This window comes from Gallinula chloropus (assembly GCF_964237585.1).
Source record: "Gallinula chloropus genome assembly, chromosome: 1".
Classification (NCBI taxonomy): domain Eukaryota; kingdom Metazoa; phylum Chordata; class Aves; order Gruiformes; family Rallidae; genus Gallinula; species Gallinula chloropus.
The window spans coordinates 53,882,328-53,898,710 of record NC_140085.1 but is presented as its reverse complement, the minus strand read 5'-3'; the positions used below and the strand labels follow the sequence as shown (position 1 = coordinate 53,898,710).

General features: G+C 36.9%; 1 protein-coding gene across 1 annotated transcript in view; it reads left to right on the top strand.

Moving 5' to 3' along the window:
* Positions 1–16,383, top strand: part of CFAP54 (cilia and flagella associated protein 54) — a gene marked incomplete at both ends in the record, with an annotated part of 114,264 nt that overhangs the window by 34,339 nt on the left and 63,542 nt on the right. Inside the window, 8 exons of the mRNA XM_084262396.1 lie at positions 1,499–1,672; positions 4,601–4,693; positions 7,033–7,218; positions 8,232–8,371; positions 10,864–11,011; positions 11,989–12,144; positions 13,713–13,835; positions 16,017–16,160. Of these exons, the coding sequence (XP_084118522.1) occupies positions 1,499–1,672; positions 4,601–4,693; positions 7,033–7,218; positions 8,232–8,371; positions 10,864–11,011; positions 11,989–12,144; positions 13,713–13,835; positions 16,017–16,160 (1,164 nt within the window). The remainder of the gene's footprint in view (positions 1–1,498; positions 1,673–4,600; positions 4,694–7,032; positions 7,219–8,231; positions 8,372–10,863; positions 11,012–11,988; positions 12,145–13,712; positions 13,836–16,016; positions 16,161–16,383) is intronic.

Sequence of the window (16,383 nt, the reverse complement as noted above, 5' to 3'; positions counted from 1 at the left end):
GTGATGTGATTAAGGTTCTATTGAATCTTAGCTCCCTGTTTCTATAAATCTACTATAAATCTATGGCTAGCTTCTGGTCATTTTTGCACATGTGGCTTATTCAATCTGTGATCTGACCTGGTATGGTTGCTCTTATAGCCATATGAGGACAGAAACAAGGAACTACAAGGTGCAAGATTGTAGGACTGGGATTAAATAACCAATAATTTGATTTTTTTTTCAGTTTATCTTTCAGACACAGTTCAGCCTAAATCCTTGCTCTAGTATATAATACTAAAAAGTTTCAAATAAAAGGCCTAGTTGTAGGAACATATAATCTTTCCTCTCAAAGGAATGTAATTTGTCCAAGACACCCCTCATCTCTTAATCTCTGGGATCTGGCCTTTTTTGCTTTGATTTGCACTGGACAACTGCCACAAGTAGTGTTAAAAGCTCTAAAGTCTTAATATTAAATTCCTATCTACAGTTGCTCTTATCTTGACAATGCAAACGAGGTGAAGAAATCTACCAATTTGCCATTCAGTCCAAGAAGAAAAAAATGTACCATGATCACCAACCAAATGGGCACATAATCGTTAAGTGCAGGAGGGTCTCCCATTTTTGGAGGGTGCTAGTAGACTGTCAGTCGGCTCAGTTCTCTCCAGCTAACCAAGGAAAGTAGCTTAGCCCTACTTTTTCCAGGCCTGCATTGTCTTCCCTTTTCATTCACAGAATCATTGAATGCATTGGGTTGGAAGGAACCTTTAATGGTCATCTAGTCCAACCCCCCTGCAGTAAGCAGGGACACCTTTAACTAGATCAGGTTGCTCAGAGCTTCATCAAGCCTGACCTTGAATGCTTCCACAGATGGGGCCTCCACCACCTGTGACAGTGTCTCACCACTCTCATGGTGAAGAACTTCTTCCTAATGTCTAATCTAACCCTATCATCCTGTAGTTTAAAACCATTGCCCCTCATCCTATCGTTACAAGCCCTTACAAAAGGTCCTACCCCAGCTTTCAGGTAGGTCCCTTTCAGGTACTGTATTTCTTCTCTTTAATTTTGGAGTACAGAAAATCACTCTGACCACTTCCATAACTCCTTCAGAAATTCCATAAATTAGGTCTCCAGCTCTTTGCTAAATAAGAGTTGATATATTTTTTTTTTTGGTTGGTTGTTTGGTGGAGCTACTGGCTTCCAGTAATTGCTCATGAACATTATTTGTAATCACTCTCTTTTTCCTATAGGTTCTTCAAAAATCTGATATAACTTGGCCCTGCCTCTTTCATATGCAACCATACACTGCCTTTGTCATACATGGTGAAATTAATTGCATATGTAAGGCTTAAGCAAAGTACCATTCATCCTAATTTAGGATGGAAGATGATCTGAAAATCTGTAGTTTCTTCATAGCAGTGCATTTTTTATGAGATCATTTTGAAAACCATTTATAAGTGTTAAATCTGCCTGATTATTAGGTTTTAATAGTTTTTCCCTTTTGTTTTAATTTAAATCTTAGGAAGCACTAACTTTAATTGAGCAAGTTGAAGCTGAACAAAGTGAATTGTACCAGAGTCTCAAAGAATCCATGAGCAGCAAGAAAAAAAGCAGGACTCCTCCTCCTCCTATATTACTTTCTAGATCACATTGCTCCATGATATTTAAACCAGCCCCGTTCTCTTCAGATATTCAGGTAATGCTTTTCATGTTTATTACATAAGAAATAATTAAACAATACTCAAGAAAGCAAAAGTTGTTTCAAGAGTGCTGTTTTCTCTGTTGTTCTTGAGAATATGATGTTATTCTGACTTCATTAAGTATGCTTTTCCCCACTCTGAGTCAATTGTGACTCACTGTTTTGATCTTCACATTTGCATGAAACTTTCTTCATTTCATGCATCATGTTCCTTGGTGTTTTTCTTGTATAACACTTATTAATTCTACTTTTCAAAAGCTCGTTCTGTCATGTAGAGGCTGATGTACTCCTAGTTACCCTCTGAAGAGATGCAAGACTGTTGCATCATGTGACGTGAGAAAGTACCACACTGAAGTCTCTGTTGATGAAGTGCTGAAATGCTATAGTTCAGGTGGAAAAATCTACCTTCTATTGAACACGTAGAACCACCAAACTACTTAGATCATAAGGGATTTTAGTCTAACCCTCTGCTCAAAGTAGGTTTGGCAGTGAGATTAGACCAGTTTGCTCAGGGTCAGTCAGTTCTGAAAATCAGAAAGGATGGAGACTGAACAGATTCTCTGCACAACCTATTCAAACAAGACAACCTCTTTTTTGGCAAAACTTTTTTTCCTTATGTTCTGCTGAGTCTCTCTTGCTCTGGTTTAGGTCTATTACATTTTTATCCTCCTGCCATGCACTACTGTGAAAAACCTGGCTACATCTTTTTCATCCCTTGATTACAGGCTCTCGGTAGGTCCTGTGAAGCGACCACTTCTCCAGGATGACTAAGTCTGGGTCTCTTAGCCTGTTCTTACAGGGCTAGTGCTTCATCTCCCAGCCATCTTGGTGGTTCTCTGCTGTTATCACTCTAGTTGTTCAACATTTCTTGTTAGAATGATGGGGGGAAGAAGGGAAACTGGCCATGGTGTCTAGATGTAGTCTAATGGGTGCTGAGCAGAGGGAGATAATCATGCTCATCAATCTCCTATCAATACAGTTCAGGATGCTTTTAGGCTGCTTTACTGCTATGGCAGACCGCTGACTCATGTCTGGCTTGTTGTCTAACATGACCCTAAGGTCCTTTTAGTGCTACTCCCCAGCCCATCAGTACCCAGCTACTATCCTTCTGAATGATTCTTCCTTCCCAGGTGCAAGACTTTGCATTTGTTAAATTTCATGAGGTTCCTGTTGGCCCATTTCTCTGGCCTTTCTAGGTCCCTCTGAATAGCAATTCTGCACTCAAAGATATCAGCTGTTTCCCTCAATTTGGCATCATCTGCAAACCTGGTGAGTGTGTGCTCACTTTTTTCCCTCAGGTTACTGCTAGAGATACTAAGCAGGGCAGGTCCCAGGATAGTCCACTGTGGTGGTCCCCTTCTTACTACTGTCTAGGTAGAGTGCAAACAATTAACAACCACCCTCTCAGTCGGATCTTCTAACCACTGTTTTACCCATTTTTTTGTTCACGCACCCATACTGTATCACCCTAACTTGGATATAAGAAGACTGGAAGACAGTGTTGAAAAAAGTCCTTTGCTAAAGTCAAGTTAAATGGCATCTAGTCTTCTTCCCTTCTCTGCAAATGAAGTAATTTTGTCACAGAGGCCAATCATGGTGGTCAGCAATGGTAAATCCATGTTCACTGTTCCAAATCACCTTTTTCATATATCCAGAAAGGGTTAAACAAGCTGAAGCATGAAATATTCACTAACTGCACTTTACATGAGAGAGAAATTTTCATAGGGATTTTGTAAGCTTCTTCAAAATAATGATATGTATAAAACCAGTGCAAACTCAAATCTTATTAATAGTGGTGAACAATTGTTTTATAACTTGCAGTTTGTTCAGTGAATTTGAAAGTAATTAATTATGAGAAAGTTCTTCCTTTTTATCCCTAATTAACATAATCTTAAAAATACACATTCTTTAAAATCTAGTAGTTCATCTGTTTTAGTGTTAATACTTGATTTTGTTCAATACAAGAGAGTGAGTGTAACATATTGGGCCACCAGATGGTGCAATATGATTGTTGTTCTTATAATTTGAGCCCAGATATTCTAGAAGATTTTTTTTTTTTTTTTTCTGCAGATACTCATAGCTGTTTAGCAGACATGAAAGCTACTTTTTATGAAGAACTTATTAACTGGAAATAGATACTTGGAATTTAATTAGGCATATATCGTTCCTGTACTAGAGTCATAGCACTTCTAAAATTTCCTGATTTTAAAGTTGCTTGTTTGGTGAAACTAATCTCTATTTCAATATCTCCTCCTTAAAAAACCAGTCAGGATTCATTGCAAGATGTGTCAAGTGTATTACAAGAAAAATGAAAATTTTAGCTGTATACAATTTTTATATGTCAAAAAATTACCTCATCTGCCAAGCCTCAGCAAAGCAGAAAGCAAATAGACTTACTACAGCTTTTAGTAGAAGTTTAATGTAAGAGAACCTCATCAGATGCACAATTTACTGAAATCCATCTGCCCAGTTCTGCAGAGACGAAATAAAAATTATTTTCTATGTTTGATCTCACTGGACATGACTGATCACTGCTCCAGAAAATATTCCTGTTGCCTGCTCTTAAGATCTGTCCTCAAGTAGTTTGCTGAATCAGAACCTGATGTCAACTTCAGAAGAATGACATTGCAAGGATCAAATAAGGGATCTAGATAAATCTAAATCTACAGGATGACCTATAGAGTTTATGCTTTGGAATGGGTTTGAGTGTTGGGTCACTCAAGGTAGGAGATAAGATAATGGAGAGTCATCTTTTATTGCCAATGTTGTATATCTAATTCTCCAGCTAAATCAAGTTTCTAGGGCAGTTAAACTATACATTTTTATAACTATTTTTATTTTTCAGAGACTATTTTATCAGTACATTCTACATTAGGCAAAAGTTGGAAATACTGTCTACTCATTTTGTTCTCATTTTCTTCACAGGTTTCATGGTACAGTATTTTGGGCTCTGTAGCAGGAGGAAGCAATAAGAAAGTAAGGTTAAATAACAATAAACTTCCCAATGCAGGCGAAGAGGTAAGATAGAGGTAAAACTCCTCTAGGTCATTCTCTCATCTTTAAAAAACACAACACAACTTTTAAAATGTATACATATGACATTTTCTTACCAAGGTAACTGGCCAAGCCTTTGCAAAACCTGTTGGCCTTTATTTTAAACAATTGAAATTTTGCTAGGTTGAAGGCATACCAACCCCCCCAAAAGTTCTAGGAACTTTTTTTGAATAATGAAATAAATTATTCAAAAGCTTCATGTTAGACAAGTCTCTGTCTCTTCTGTTATACCTCTGTTTTTTCAGTGATATGTCATAAATACCAAAAGAAAAGAAAGTATATGAATTTTTTACAGTGTGGCCCAGACACATCCTTTTTTTCCAGGGATTAGAAAAAATAATTCTAAGCAGATATAAATATTATTCTTAATTGTGTAACTTCTATCAGATATTTTGTCTATGAAAGATTTTACCTTACTTAAATTCAGTGCCATGATAATATAACTCCTTCAATAACTTTCACGTTCAGACATGATTGACTTCAAGGTTCATGCTCTTTTTTTCATGCTGTGATCATGTGGTATCATCCTACACATCTTTGATTACTTATTACTGATCATGCCTGTACTCATTTATATAATTTCTTCATTTTTATTTTATTCTATTTTATTTTACTTCCTACATGTGTTTGGGGTTTTTTTTTGTTTGTTTTGTATTAATGTAGTTTTTTCCTTTGGATCACACTGATGCTCCTGCATAAACTGAAGTGTTCTGTTTTTCACTCACTTACGTATGCTGTTGCATCATCTGCCTGAATGACAACCATGATCCATCCAAGAAATGGGGGAAAAAAGCTTCAGTACATCCTCTTCAGCCTATTTTTCTGTAGCCTCAGACCTGACCAATCATTTTTATATCTGGAAATCTTCTTCATGAGGAGTTCTGTTCTTTGAAGGGCAGGTCTCTGTTTTGCATTGTGACAGAAGAATGATCTCAACCTGTTTTTCCCAATGTTTCACACATTCCTGATTTTGTGAGCAAGCTCTATAGACTTGTCTTTGGTGATGGAGAGAAAAATCTTTTTTTGTGTGTCTGTTCCCTCTATCTCCTCCCCCAAAAGGAAAGTGTATAAAAAGAGAAGGTAGTATAAGCTACTGGCAACAGTTATTCTTGATATTTGTATTATCAAATCCAGAGACTCAAGCTTCCTGCAATGTCCAGTGAGCTTGTTTCATATATTATCCTGTTCCAGATGAATTGTTTCATTGGAGACTTTCACCCGACTGCTAGCTGTTCTTCCTGTGAAATTGCCCCAGTCCATCCAAGCCACTGACTGTCTTAGCTCTGGCAGGCACTAAAGGTGCACAGACCTGAGGTTAAGCATATGCCTCAGCAATGGAACTTCTGGATGCTTCAGGATATGCTTTTGCAAATGATGATCCTCAGTCAAAGTCACTATCTGCCTGTTCTGTGGAAAAGGTTTAGAATTTTTGATGGTGCAATGATTTATCAGATTACGAAGACGAGAGAAGGTTGCTCTAGGGGGATACTACAGACTGTCTTACATTAATCTCTAGTCTGCTGGCTGAGGATTTGGCTATGGCATTTGAATGGATTTCTGTTGCTCACCAGTCTCCTTAGGAAGTCCAGACAGTATTTGAATAAAAGCACTGTGTTGATGCTACATTACAATGATCTCATTTCTCCTGTCATTCTCAAGTCCCTCTGTCTGTTGTTTCAAGACCCTAAAACTTTTCTTTGTGTAAGTTGTCCTAGTTGGGGAGAGGGGAAAGTAGAAAAGCTTTTTAGAAATGAGCCATGATGTTAAAGTGCAGGTGGACAATTATTTGAAGGAAAAATGAAGAGAGGATCTTGAAAATATGTTGTTTGTTTCACAAACTCTGAAGTCCTGTTAATGGTGCTGAGAGGACCTGAGACATCCTCTGCCCTATCTAACATATGTACATGGCACATATGGAGAAGAGCCATATGCTCTTTCTCTGGAAGCACAGCTCAGGGCAGGAATGTTTTCAGCTCATTGACTGTAAGCATGCACACTCACAGTGGGAATGTGCAATTGGACAAAAACGTCTTTGGGAAACTCTAGGCCCTGGTACTTAACTGTTCTCTTAGGTGATGTGCTCTATACACTTAACTGCATTCTGTTTCTCTTTGTCATTTCATTATTTCCTCATTGCCTTTGAGAACCTAGTGTTACTTGGAAATGTCATGTCTGTTAATTTAGGTTGTACTTTGATTGCATCCAAGACCATTAAATAATTTATTTAACAATAAAAGTTTAGAATTTGAGATTTATTTTTCATTCATACAGTGGAGGTAACTTGAAAATATTTTTATTGATAGATACCAGCTGATGGGAAAAGCCTCTTGGAAATAAAAGGCTTAGATCCCAATGAGAAGTACATATTTGCAGTTGCAGCATATTCTTCTGATGGAAAACTTATTGGTGATGCCATTGGGGAAATGACTAAGCCAATCCTTGCTTATCCACCTCTTTCCATTACTACTGTTCGAGCCTATCTAACTCAGGTAGGGTTCAGTTTTGATCACAAACACGTAATTTAATTTGGTTGTAATTACTTGTTTTTACTGATAGCTCTAAAACTTCTTCTGGTAAAACCTCCAGATTTTCTTGCCAAAAGCTTGATAAGCAGAAATAACAATTTTAATGTAACAACTGGTAATTTGAGTAATTCAATTCTTCATTCAAAATTATTGAAAATTCCAGTTTAAGGGGAAAGGTGTCTCTCAGCTAGCTTTCTTACCCCTGTTCTTGTTTTTCAATCTGCATTTAACTTCCTCCTTCTTTGTTAAAATTTAATGTTTCATTTTTTGTGATTGAAACCAAGTGCTAGAAATCATCCTATTAGTCATTACAGTGTGGGAAGAAAAATGTGATTGAACTTTCCAGGTATCAAATCTTACCATTTTCATACTGAAATTATTTTGTAGTGTCAGACCACAAAGGCTCTCTCACACCTTTATCATAATTTTCTGTGTTCTTAATAAAGCAAATTTAAACCAGATCATGTAATAGAGAAAAGCAAAATTGTCTAGCCTAATCATGTCTAGCCATCATTGTCAGAACAGGAACAGAACTGTCAGGAACAGTTAGAAGATTTACTCCGGAAGATTCTAGGAAGAGGTATCCCTGTGATTTCATATCTATTTGTGCTGATCTGCTTCCATCCCATTATCCAGAGTAGCAAGGCATTCTGCAGTATGAGCAAAATTAAAACAAATTTAGATGAAATAACATGTTCTCAAAAACTGCAGGGTAACACCTGTAAAGTATTCAACAAAGGGCTGTTAGATCCTCAGTTAACAGTCAAGAAACTCTTTTGCCTGATCTAATACCAATTCTGAAGGCAAACCTATTATTAGTAGAACCAGATTGCTACTACTCAAATATATCAGAATATTCTTATAGAAATTGTAAATTTGTGTGTTAAGAGGGAGTTTTAAAACCTGGCTTTATACTATAATCATATGAGTGGTTATTTGATGAACATGTAAACTTGTTAATTTTATTTTTTTTGTAGGTTGCCTATCAGACTGGCAACTATACATTAGCCAGAGAAGCATTTTCACCAGTCTGGAATTATTTTGTTTCAAATTCTCCACTGCCTGCCAATGCAGCTGTTATTTCTGCAAGTAGTAATTTGACTATATCTGAGAACAGGTAACTGGCAAAAACAAAAATGAAAATAATAGTTAATTATAGATGTGTGCATTTTATTTTAAGGAGTATCAGGCTGTGAAATTTTGTTCAGACTTGAGATATGAAAAACATTCTGGAAAAAAAAAAAGGTGTTAAGTGTGTTATAAAAATGTAGTGGTTTATAATTAGCAGAGGATTTTTGTTATTTATGGAACTGCTAGCATTTACACACCTAATTCTTTATAGTGATTGTTTTCTTAGGATAATTGGGAAACATTTATGAAGTGGCTATTAATTCTGCATGATGCATTTACATATGCAAAATATGTAATGTGCACTGGGTTCTTGATTTTCCCATTAAGGGAATGGTAGAGTTCAGAAATTTTGGCAAGAACACGAGAAAAATGGGTAAATGCTTGCTAATTTTCTTATAATGTCACTGTATAAATATGCCAATAATCTTTGAGTATACCAAAGTGCTTTAGAATAGATGTTAAATTAAATAATTTACAAATGAAATGTTCAACCAAAATATAGGTTTTTCATGATGACAAGACTCAGCTAAAAATTTGGCAGTTACATTCACTGAAATTCAGTAGATCCTAATTAAGAAATAAATAAAAACTTAATTAATTCCCAGATAAAAGAGACTTGCATGCAGTAACAGAAATGAAATATTAAATATGTTTTAAATGTTAGTCAACTGCTTATAATTTGCTAATGAGCTAACATCCAGTATAACTGAACACAAATCCTCATCTTCACTTGTCTGGAAATCTTTTTAGACCAATTCTTTCATTAGGAAAGTTTTGGCCAGCTGGTGGAGTTAGGTATGGAAAAGTTTTGCAGCCTCTCTTTTTATTTTGACTGACTGGCTTAGGTTTTTGACCATAATGTCGAAAACCTTCTTGCATAGCCATTAATAGTTTCAAGAATTAACGAAGAAATAAAGAAAATAAAGGCCTTTGTTTCAAGAAATAGGTATTTGGGGGATTTCCTAAAATTTTGCTCATAATACTGCCATTTCTGCTGTACAGACTGAATAACCAGTAACTGGCTATTCTAAGACATACAACATAGCTAGCGTTTTCCCTATAGTGTTTTGACATGCATTCATCAGAGCCCATGGTTTTCTCATGGTAATGCTGTTTGGATGCAAGCAGACAGTGTAGGCTGGTGTGTGCTTTGACTCCTGTGAGAAGAGAAAGTAATGTGGCTGAGCGTACTTGTTACTTGGGGCTCGGCCAGACCACTGGCAGGTATCCTGTCTGTCCTTCAAGTGCCACCACGGATCTGATACTGGGCATACAAATTCACCAAGGGTCTTGACGTTACACGCCGTAAGAGCATTTGGGATTTACAGGCAGCCTGTGCACTGCATTGATGCAGGCAGATAATGGCTAGACATTGTATTTCATGGCTATGTGGATGTTTTAAATCTGTCCCTGGCCTAGGCACACAAGGCAGGAATGCAAGTCTGGTCATTAAGCATTTTTTTCCCCCACTTGTTTTTCATTTATCTTTTCCCCCAATCAGTTTTTTCTTTTTTAAACACATACAGCTCTTCAAATGAAGAAAATCTTAAGCAGTTGTGGAAAGCAGTTTCAGGGATGTTGCTTTTCTGACAGCTACATCCAAGCCTGAGTTTTAATATGGAAGATTTTCAAAGTGGTAGACCTGAAATAAGACAGTTTCAGTTTTACTGATCTAGCTAAGAAATTAGACTAGCTTGAAAGTACAGAGGACTTAAAAAGGCAGTAGAGGGAGCTGGAAGGAAAGGAAACCTGTTTCCAGCTGGAAGCCCTGTTGATATCTTGGTAATGTTAAGTATGTGAACGTGTCTATTTGATCTTCCTTCTTGAGTTTCAGTCTCTTTTAGGAAATATAGTCAAAGAGAGGGAGGAATTTACTTCTTATACTGCAAAATCGTAGGATTTTTTTTCTGTAACAAAAGTATTCAAAAGATATAACAAGGACAAATGCCTCCCTACTGCCAGGGAAGAAAAAAAGAAAAAGAAAAACAAAAAAGCAGGCAGAAGAAAAGAGATTCTTTTGAGACTTGTAATACAAGGCACCAGTGATGAAAAGGAGTCTGTTACTAACACTTAGTAATGCACTTCACAACTACATGCGTCATTGACAGAATACAGACAAACAATGTGTGAGACAGTTACAAAATAAGTTGTAGTACCCCAAGTTTTCAAAGAAACTTCCAAGTAAGTTTCACTGAATTAGATGAAACAGCTAAGGAAAAGCTGTCTTACAATAGTAGAAGGTGGACAACAATTTGAAAAGAAGTCTTAGCCCTATTTTTTAAAATTTTTTAGGCTAGAAATTTAAAGCCTTTTTTCAGTTTTATGTATAACTTATATCCAGAAGTAGCTACAATAACTCTCTTTTCCCCATCATTTTAAAATTAAAGACTGCATTTTAATAGATCACTGTTTCAGGCATGCAATATCTGAATCATCATTAACATGCTTTTACTCTTCTTTTGCTTTTTTGTTTTGTAGGTTACGTTACGAAATTGTATCTCAGACTTCTCCTATCACCTTGCACCTCTTCCTGAGAAATATATTTGTTGTCTGTGACATTAATGTCATGGAAGGAGCACTCTTCTGTGATGCCATCTGTTCCAATGAGATACTTTATAAAGAACAAGTATGTGTGGCTTAAAATAATATATTGGATTTGATTTTACTTTTTGATCAGCTTTATTTTAACATCGCAAGATAAATGTTGCAATGTACTAATCCTGTTTACTTCATTTTCTGTGAGTCATCTGGTCTCCATTGCTGAAGTATTTTAGTAGCTGTTGGTTATTTTGTGTCCTGGTGGGAAGATGGTTTCTGAATCACTTATTGCTTAATCCAAAGCCCACTGACTGCAACTGAGCAAGGATCTTCCTTGACTTCAGTGGTGGTAGACTGTAATTTAAGAAAGAAATATAATCATTGTTATTTTTGTCCTACAGAGATGCACCTTGGATTTTTAATTTTAAACATTTCTGCTCTCTCTATATATATTTATTAATGTTGAACTTCTAACAAGGTTTCATAGTTTTAATATCCTAACCTTTTATCTTATTTCAGGCTTTCTTATAGTATAATCGCATGTTAATGATACAAAACACTTTCTTTTTTGTTTGGATAGTCAAGTTTTGTCTTCTGTATTATATTCCTATTCCACCCTTCCTTTGCTGAAGTACTTGTCTCATAAAAACGCGATCAGTTGGTTACTCAGTGACTTTACTGATCTGCTCACACATGCAAGGACTGCAGCGGATAGCTGGAAGGGATAAGAATGAATTTTTATCTTCCCCATACCTACTCAGAGAGGTTAGCACGTGGAAATTCCATTCCACACAGGCTGAGCTTGTTAACCAGGCTTTATAAGTTATATGGGCGAATTCAGAGGGCAAAATTTTGTTAAGAACGATCATTTCCTTTAGAATCATGAATGTTGTTGTGTATGTTTATATTTCTAACAAGTGTCAATGTAAACTAATTTTTAAGCTTTTATCTTACTTGCTGCTTACACTGCTTTGTAAACTGCAATAACACCTAACATCTGTCTTCTTTCAAAAGATTTAAATAACCTGAATTAATATTGAATCAAAATGTGGTTTTGTTTTACAGGTTGCTAGATTAGCAGAATGTGAAAGAATGACCATAGCAATTGAACTTAGCAGTTGGTTGAATGATCCAAGTTACATCCTGCAGTCTGTTGTACAGTGCTATGGTCTCCTCGCTCCAATTATTTATCACAAGATTTCTTCAGTGCCAGTAGCTCAGGTGAGTGCCTTTTAAGACTAAATAGCTGGCATCCAAGTCATAGAGTTACAGTGATTCAAGTCAAACTCATAATGGAATCTCCAGTGGGAGAGCTAAATATCTGGGCTTTGATTTCGTAGTAGCTGCTGAAAGAAAAGCTTTTTATGGTCTTACACGCTCCCAGTATGTGTATGTTCAAAGTAAGCTGCACAGATTCTGCTCTCAGATATGCTAAAGTACCTGCAGAATCTTGATTGCTTCTTCAGGATGATTTGTTGGTATTTTAAAACTATACAATAATCTACAATGTAACTTGAATGCTATTTGCAGATGGAAATTTTGAGGAAAGTAAAGTAGCATTTGCCTATGGTGGGTTTTTTTTGCATGTTTGCTTCACATAAAATTTTCTTTTTTAAAAAAAGAAGGTGATTCAGTGTTTTGATAATATAGTGTTAGTTTTCAGGCATGTGCTCCTTCCCAGAAGTAAGCACCTTCTCTTTGAAAACAGAGCACCTGAATCCTTTCCTGACATTGCAGAAGGAGCAGATGTGGCTTTTTAGTTTTAGTAGTACAGTAGAAACACGCAAGTTTTTTCCCCCTAATGAGGTAGTTTTGTCAGAAAGCAGGAGTAAGAGGGTGTTTGCTCCATGAGGAAGGATGAGGTGACTGCATTGCAGGCACAGATCAGCAGCATCTGAACTTGGCAGACAGAACAGGGTGCTGGCAAGAGGATCCACTGAAAGCCCAGAGAAATTGAAGTTATTTGGCTGGCTTAGGGTCCATCTAGGAGAAAAAGTCAGGAGCTGCAGGAGTTGGAGCCAAACACTGGAGATAAAGCTACAACACAGGTCCAAGTTCCATCCTGGAGATGGAACTGAAGACCAGCAGACCAACACCACAGCTCAAGCAGGGACTGGAGGCTTTGTCTGAGATAAATTGGGAATTCTGGGACCCTAGGCAGAAGGTGTGAGTGGACACCACAAGCGGAGCTGCTCCAGGAATGACTACTGGGACACTCAGGACCCTGAGAAGTTTCTAGGGGTGTTTAGAAAAAAGATTAAAAAATCCATTTACATAAAGGCACAGCTAGGACTGTGGAAGTGGCTCCTGCTTCAGATTTCCTAATGAAAGGGAAAAATAATTTGTTCGCCTGCTCTTTTCATGTCTGACAGACAAAAATGGGGGAAAGAAGTCTTGTATTGTTAGAGCATATTGGAAACATTTTTCTTCCATTTTAAATTCTGACCAGCTCAATATATTTTTAAGCAGTCTTCTGTTAGGCATATGTCATCTCACTGAATTAAGCATTCTTTTGGTTTCATGTTAATTAAATAAGCAAAAATATCCATTATGTATCTGTAATTTAATATTTCTGATTTTATATGAACATGTCATTTGTTTCAAAGGGCTGTGGTTGAAATCTTGACACCATTAAATTCAATGGAAATTTTATTATTGGATTTTGTAGAGCTAGCATTTCATCCTATCTGTTAGATTTCAAAGTGTTTCTAAAGTTCACCATCAAATACAATAGGCTGTACAGAGGTACAAGCTTGTACCACATTTTGTTTTAACCCTTTTATTTATAGATCCTCATTAAGTGCTTGGCTGTCCTTCAAGAAATTCCAAGTACTACTTTGCAGAGGAGGGAGCCAGGATGCTATGAGAGTATTCAGCATATGATAGCTTGTACTTCATTTTATACAGCGAAGGTATGGTGTGCATTATTGTGCTTATAACTTCGTTTAAAATACAGCTCTTGTTCTTAAGAGAAAAAAAAGACTTAGTAAGCTGGCCTTCAAAGTGATATCTTAAATAACCAGTACTCTTAAATAGTAAAGGTGTAGAAATGTTTATTTGTATCTTTGTATCGCTGCATTTTATGTAGTAATGAAATAGTGACTTTAAATAGCATGGTGAATTTTCTATTTCTCTACAGAAGACAGACTGTAGCTATTAGTCCATGACACAAGACCTGTATTTTGTATCGTTAAATGTAAAAATACACAGAAAGCACTACTATTTTCAAAGACTTATATGCAAAATAGAAATTTTAAAGTTTATTTACTGCAAGTAAGCCATATTTGTAGTTTTAATCAGCTCAGCATATGTGACTTATTTGGTAATTAGAGAGACTTCATACTGTTTAGTCACACATGCTGGCAGAAACATAAACATAGTGACTTTTAGCCATAATACCTATCTGTAGATCACATTTATGGTTTGAGTACTCTATTTAGTAAGATAAGAAGAAATATGGTTCTGGTAGGATTATTTTCCTCACGTATAGGGACCTGCTAAAGTACCCACCCTGTTAAATGTATGATGCTGAAAAAGTCAGCTTTCCTCTGCTGTGAGTAGAGAGCTCATGCTGAAGCTGAGCTGTAACTAGCACTTTAAAGTATTCCCCTGTGTTGGTGACCCCTCACCCTGGTCTTTATAGGAGCTGGATCTCTGTGCTTACCTCACAAGACCAGATCAGCGTCAAATATCCTTAAAAGTGCACTGCAAGAATACCCAGTTTTCATTCTTTCTATTAAGAGGAGCATTGAAAGCTTTAGTGTTGTCACTTTCTTTGTATTAAATAATTATTTTATGGCTGTGAGGGAAGCAGCAGAGCATGGTGAAGGCCAGGATGCCAGGAGCTGAGGGCAATGCCATGGCTCGCAGGGCAGCACCTTACAGTCAGGCTCAACCAGGAGTCTAGATTATCAGGTGAGCTTGTGGTCGTGAGGGTGGTCTGAACTGAGGCTGGGAAGTCAGTCCACAGGTCAGCATCAAGTGTGGTGAGGGAGGGGTAGCTAGGGTCACACATGGCCCAGTAAGGCAGGTCTGTCATGATGGGAGCAGTATGAGGTGAAGCTGAGGGGTCAGTCAATGTAGTAATAGTCAATACCTGATGTCCAGACCAGTGGATCCATTGCAAGACCAGGTGTGGGTTGGAGCACACTGTAGACCAACATTCCTGCCATAAAGGGGAGCTGGCAGGGACTGTAGGCTCAGAGCAGAGCTGAAAGGGAGCTCCTGGCCCCAGGGCGGCAGTGCCGAGGTGGAGGCTGCCAAGGCCAATACAGCCTATTTAAGGAACCTTGAAACCTTGATATAGTGTTTGTTGTTGGATTCCCCAGCTTAATAACTGCCTGCTTGTACTGCTGATTTTTTTCCTTAGAGATAGCATTTCAACAGAACAGCATACAGAATGAGTGAATTGCTAATGCTTCTCATTAATCCATGGTATACGGTTTTCTGTTGAGTTACAGTCAAGCCATTTATGCTAAAGTATTTGTCCTAAAGCATTTATTTATCCTAAAGTAATCTATGCACTTATGTTGTACCCCAAAACCAAACATCCTGGTGTGGAGTTACCTTGCATATAGTAGGAGCACATTGGCCTTTAGAGCTCTTTTTAAAGAAGATAAAGCCATCTAAAAACATTCCCTACACTGTTCATTTATAAATTTTATAGTTTAAAAAATAAATTTCACCGCTCCTTTCACAAATACAGGTGGGATTTCCAAATGTGCACTTGACACCAGAGAGGTAAATGAGGATCATTTAGTTCCCCTTTTTATTCTTTGATAGCAATACTGCCTGAGAACAGGGAGAATGTCAATCACAGCAATAGATAGTTCTGGCTAAATCTTTTGATTCTCCGAGGGATAGGTTAAGCAGGAATAGAATGCATAGATAAGATATCTGCAATTCCAATTATTTTGCAGGTCTTTCTTTAGTCCTGTTGGTTTTCTTTCTTTTTTTTTAATAAAAGGAAACTTAAGTATTGAGTAATTAATTTCTATTTATAATATTAATGCATTTTGACAATTGTAAGTAGACAATAATGAAACTTTACATGTTATACAAAACAAGAATGTATAATGGATGATTTTTAATAGGTACTACGTTCATGGAAAGAATATGAACTAGCAGTAATTATCATTAACTATGGGAAAAAATTGTTGGATTCCTCACCAACAACCACAGCCTGCCTGTCAGGAGCAATGAAAACGGAAAGAAAACACACTGACAAAGAAGTTAAAGTAACTGCTCTGCTTTTTACATTTTCTTTTCATTAAATACTGTATTCTATTATTTTGAAGACTACATTTATTAACTTTCTGGTTTAGAAGTGATTATGTAGAATAAGAGTTTGCTTATAGAGTAAGAGGTCCCGAAGTACAGCTGAGAAGCTTCTATTTAATTGTAGCCATCCTTGTTAAGATGAGTTGCAGATTGCAGTGGGTACAGGGTCTCATCTTCTTG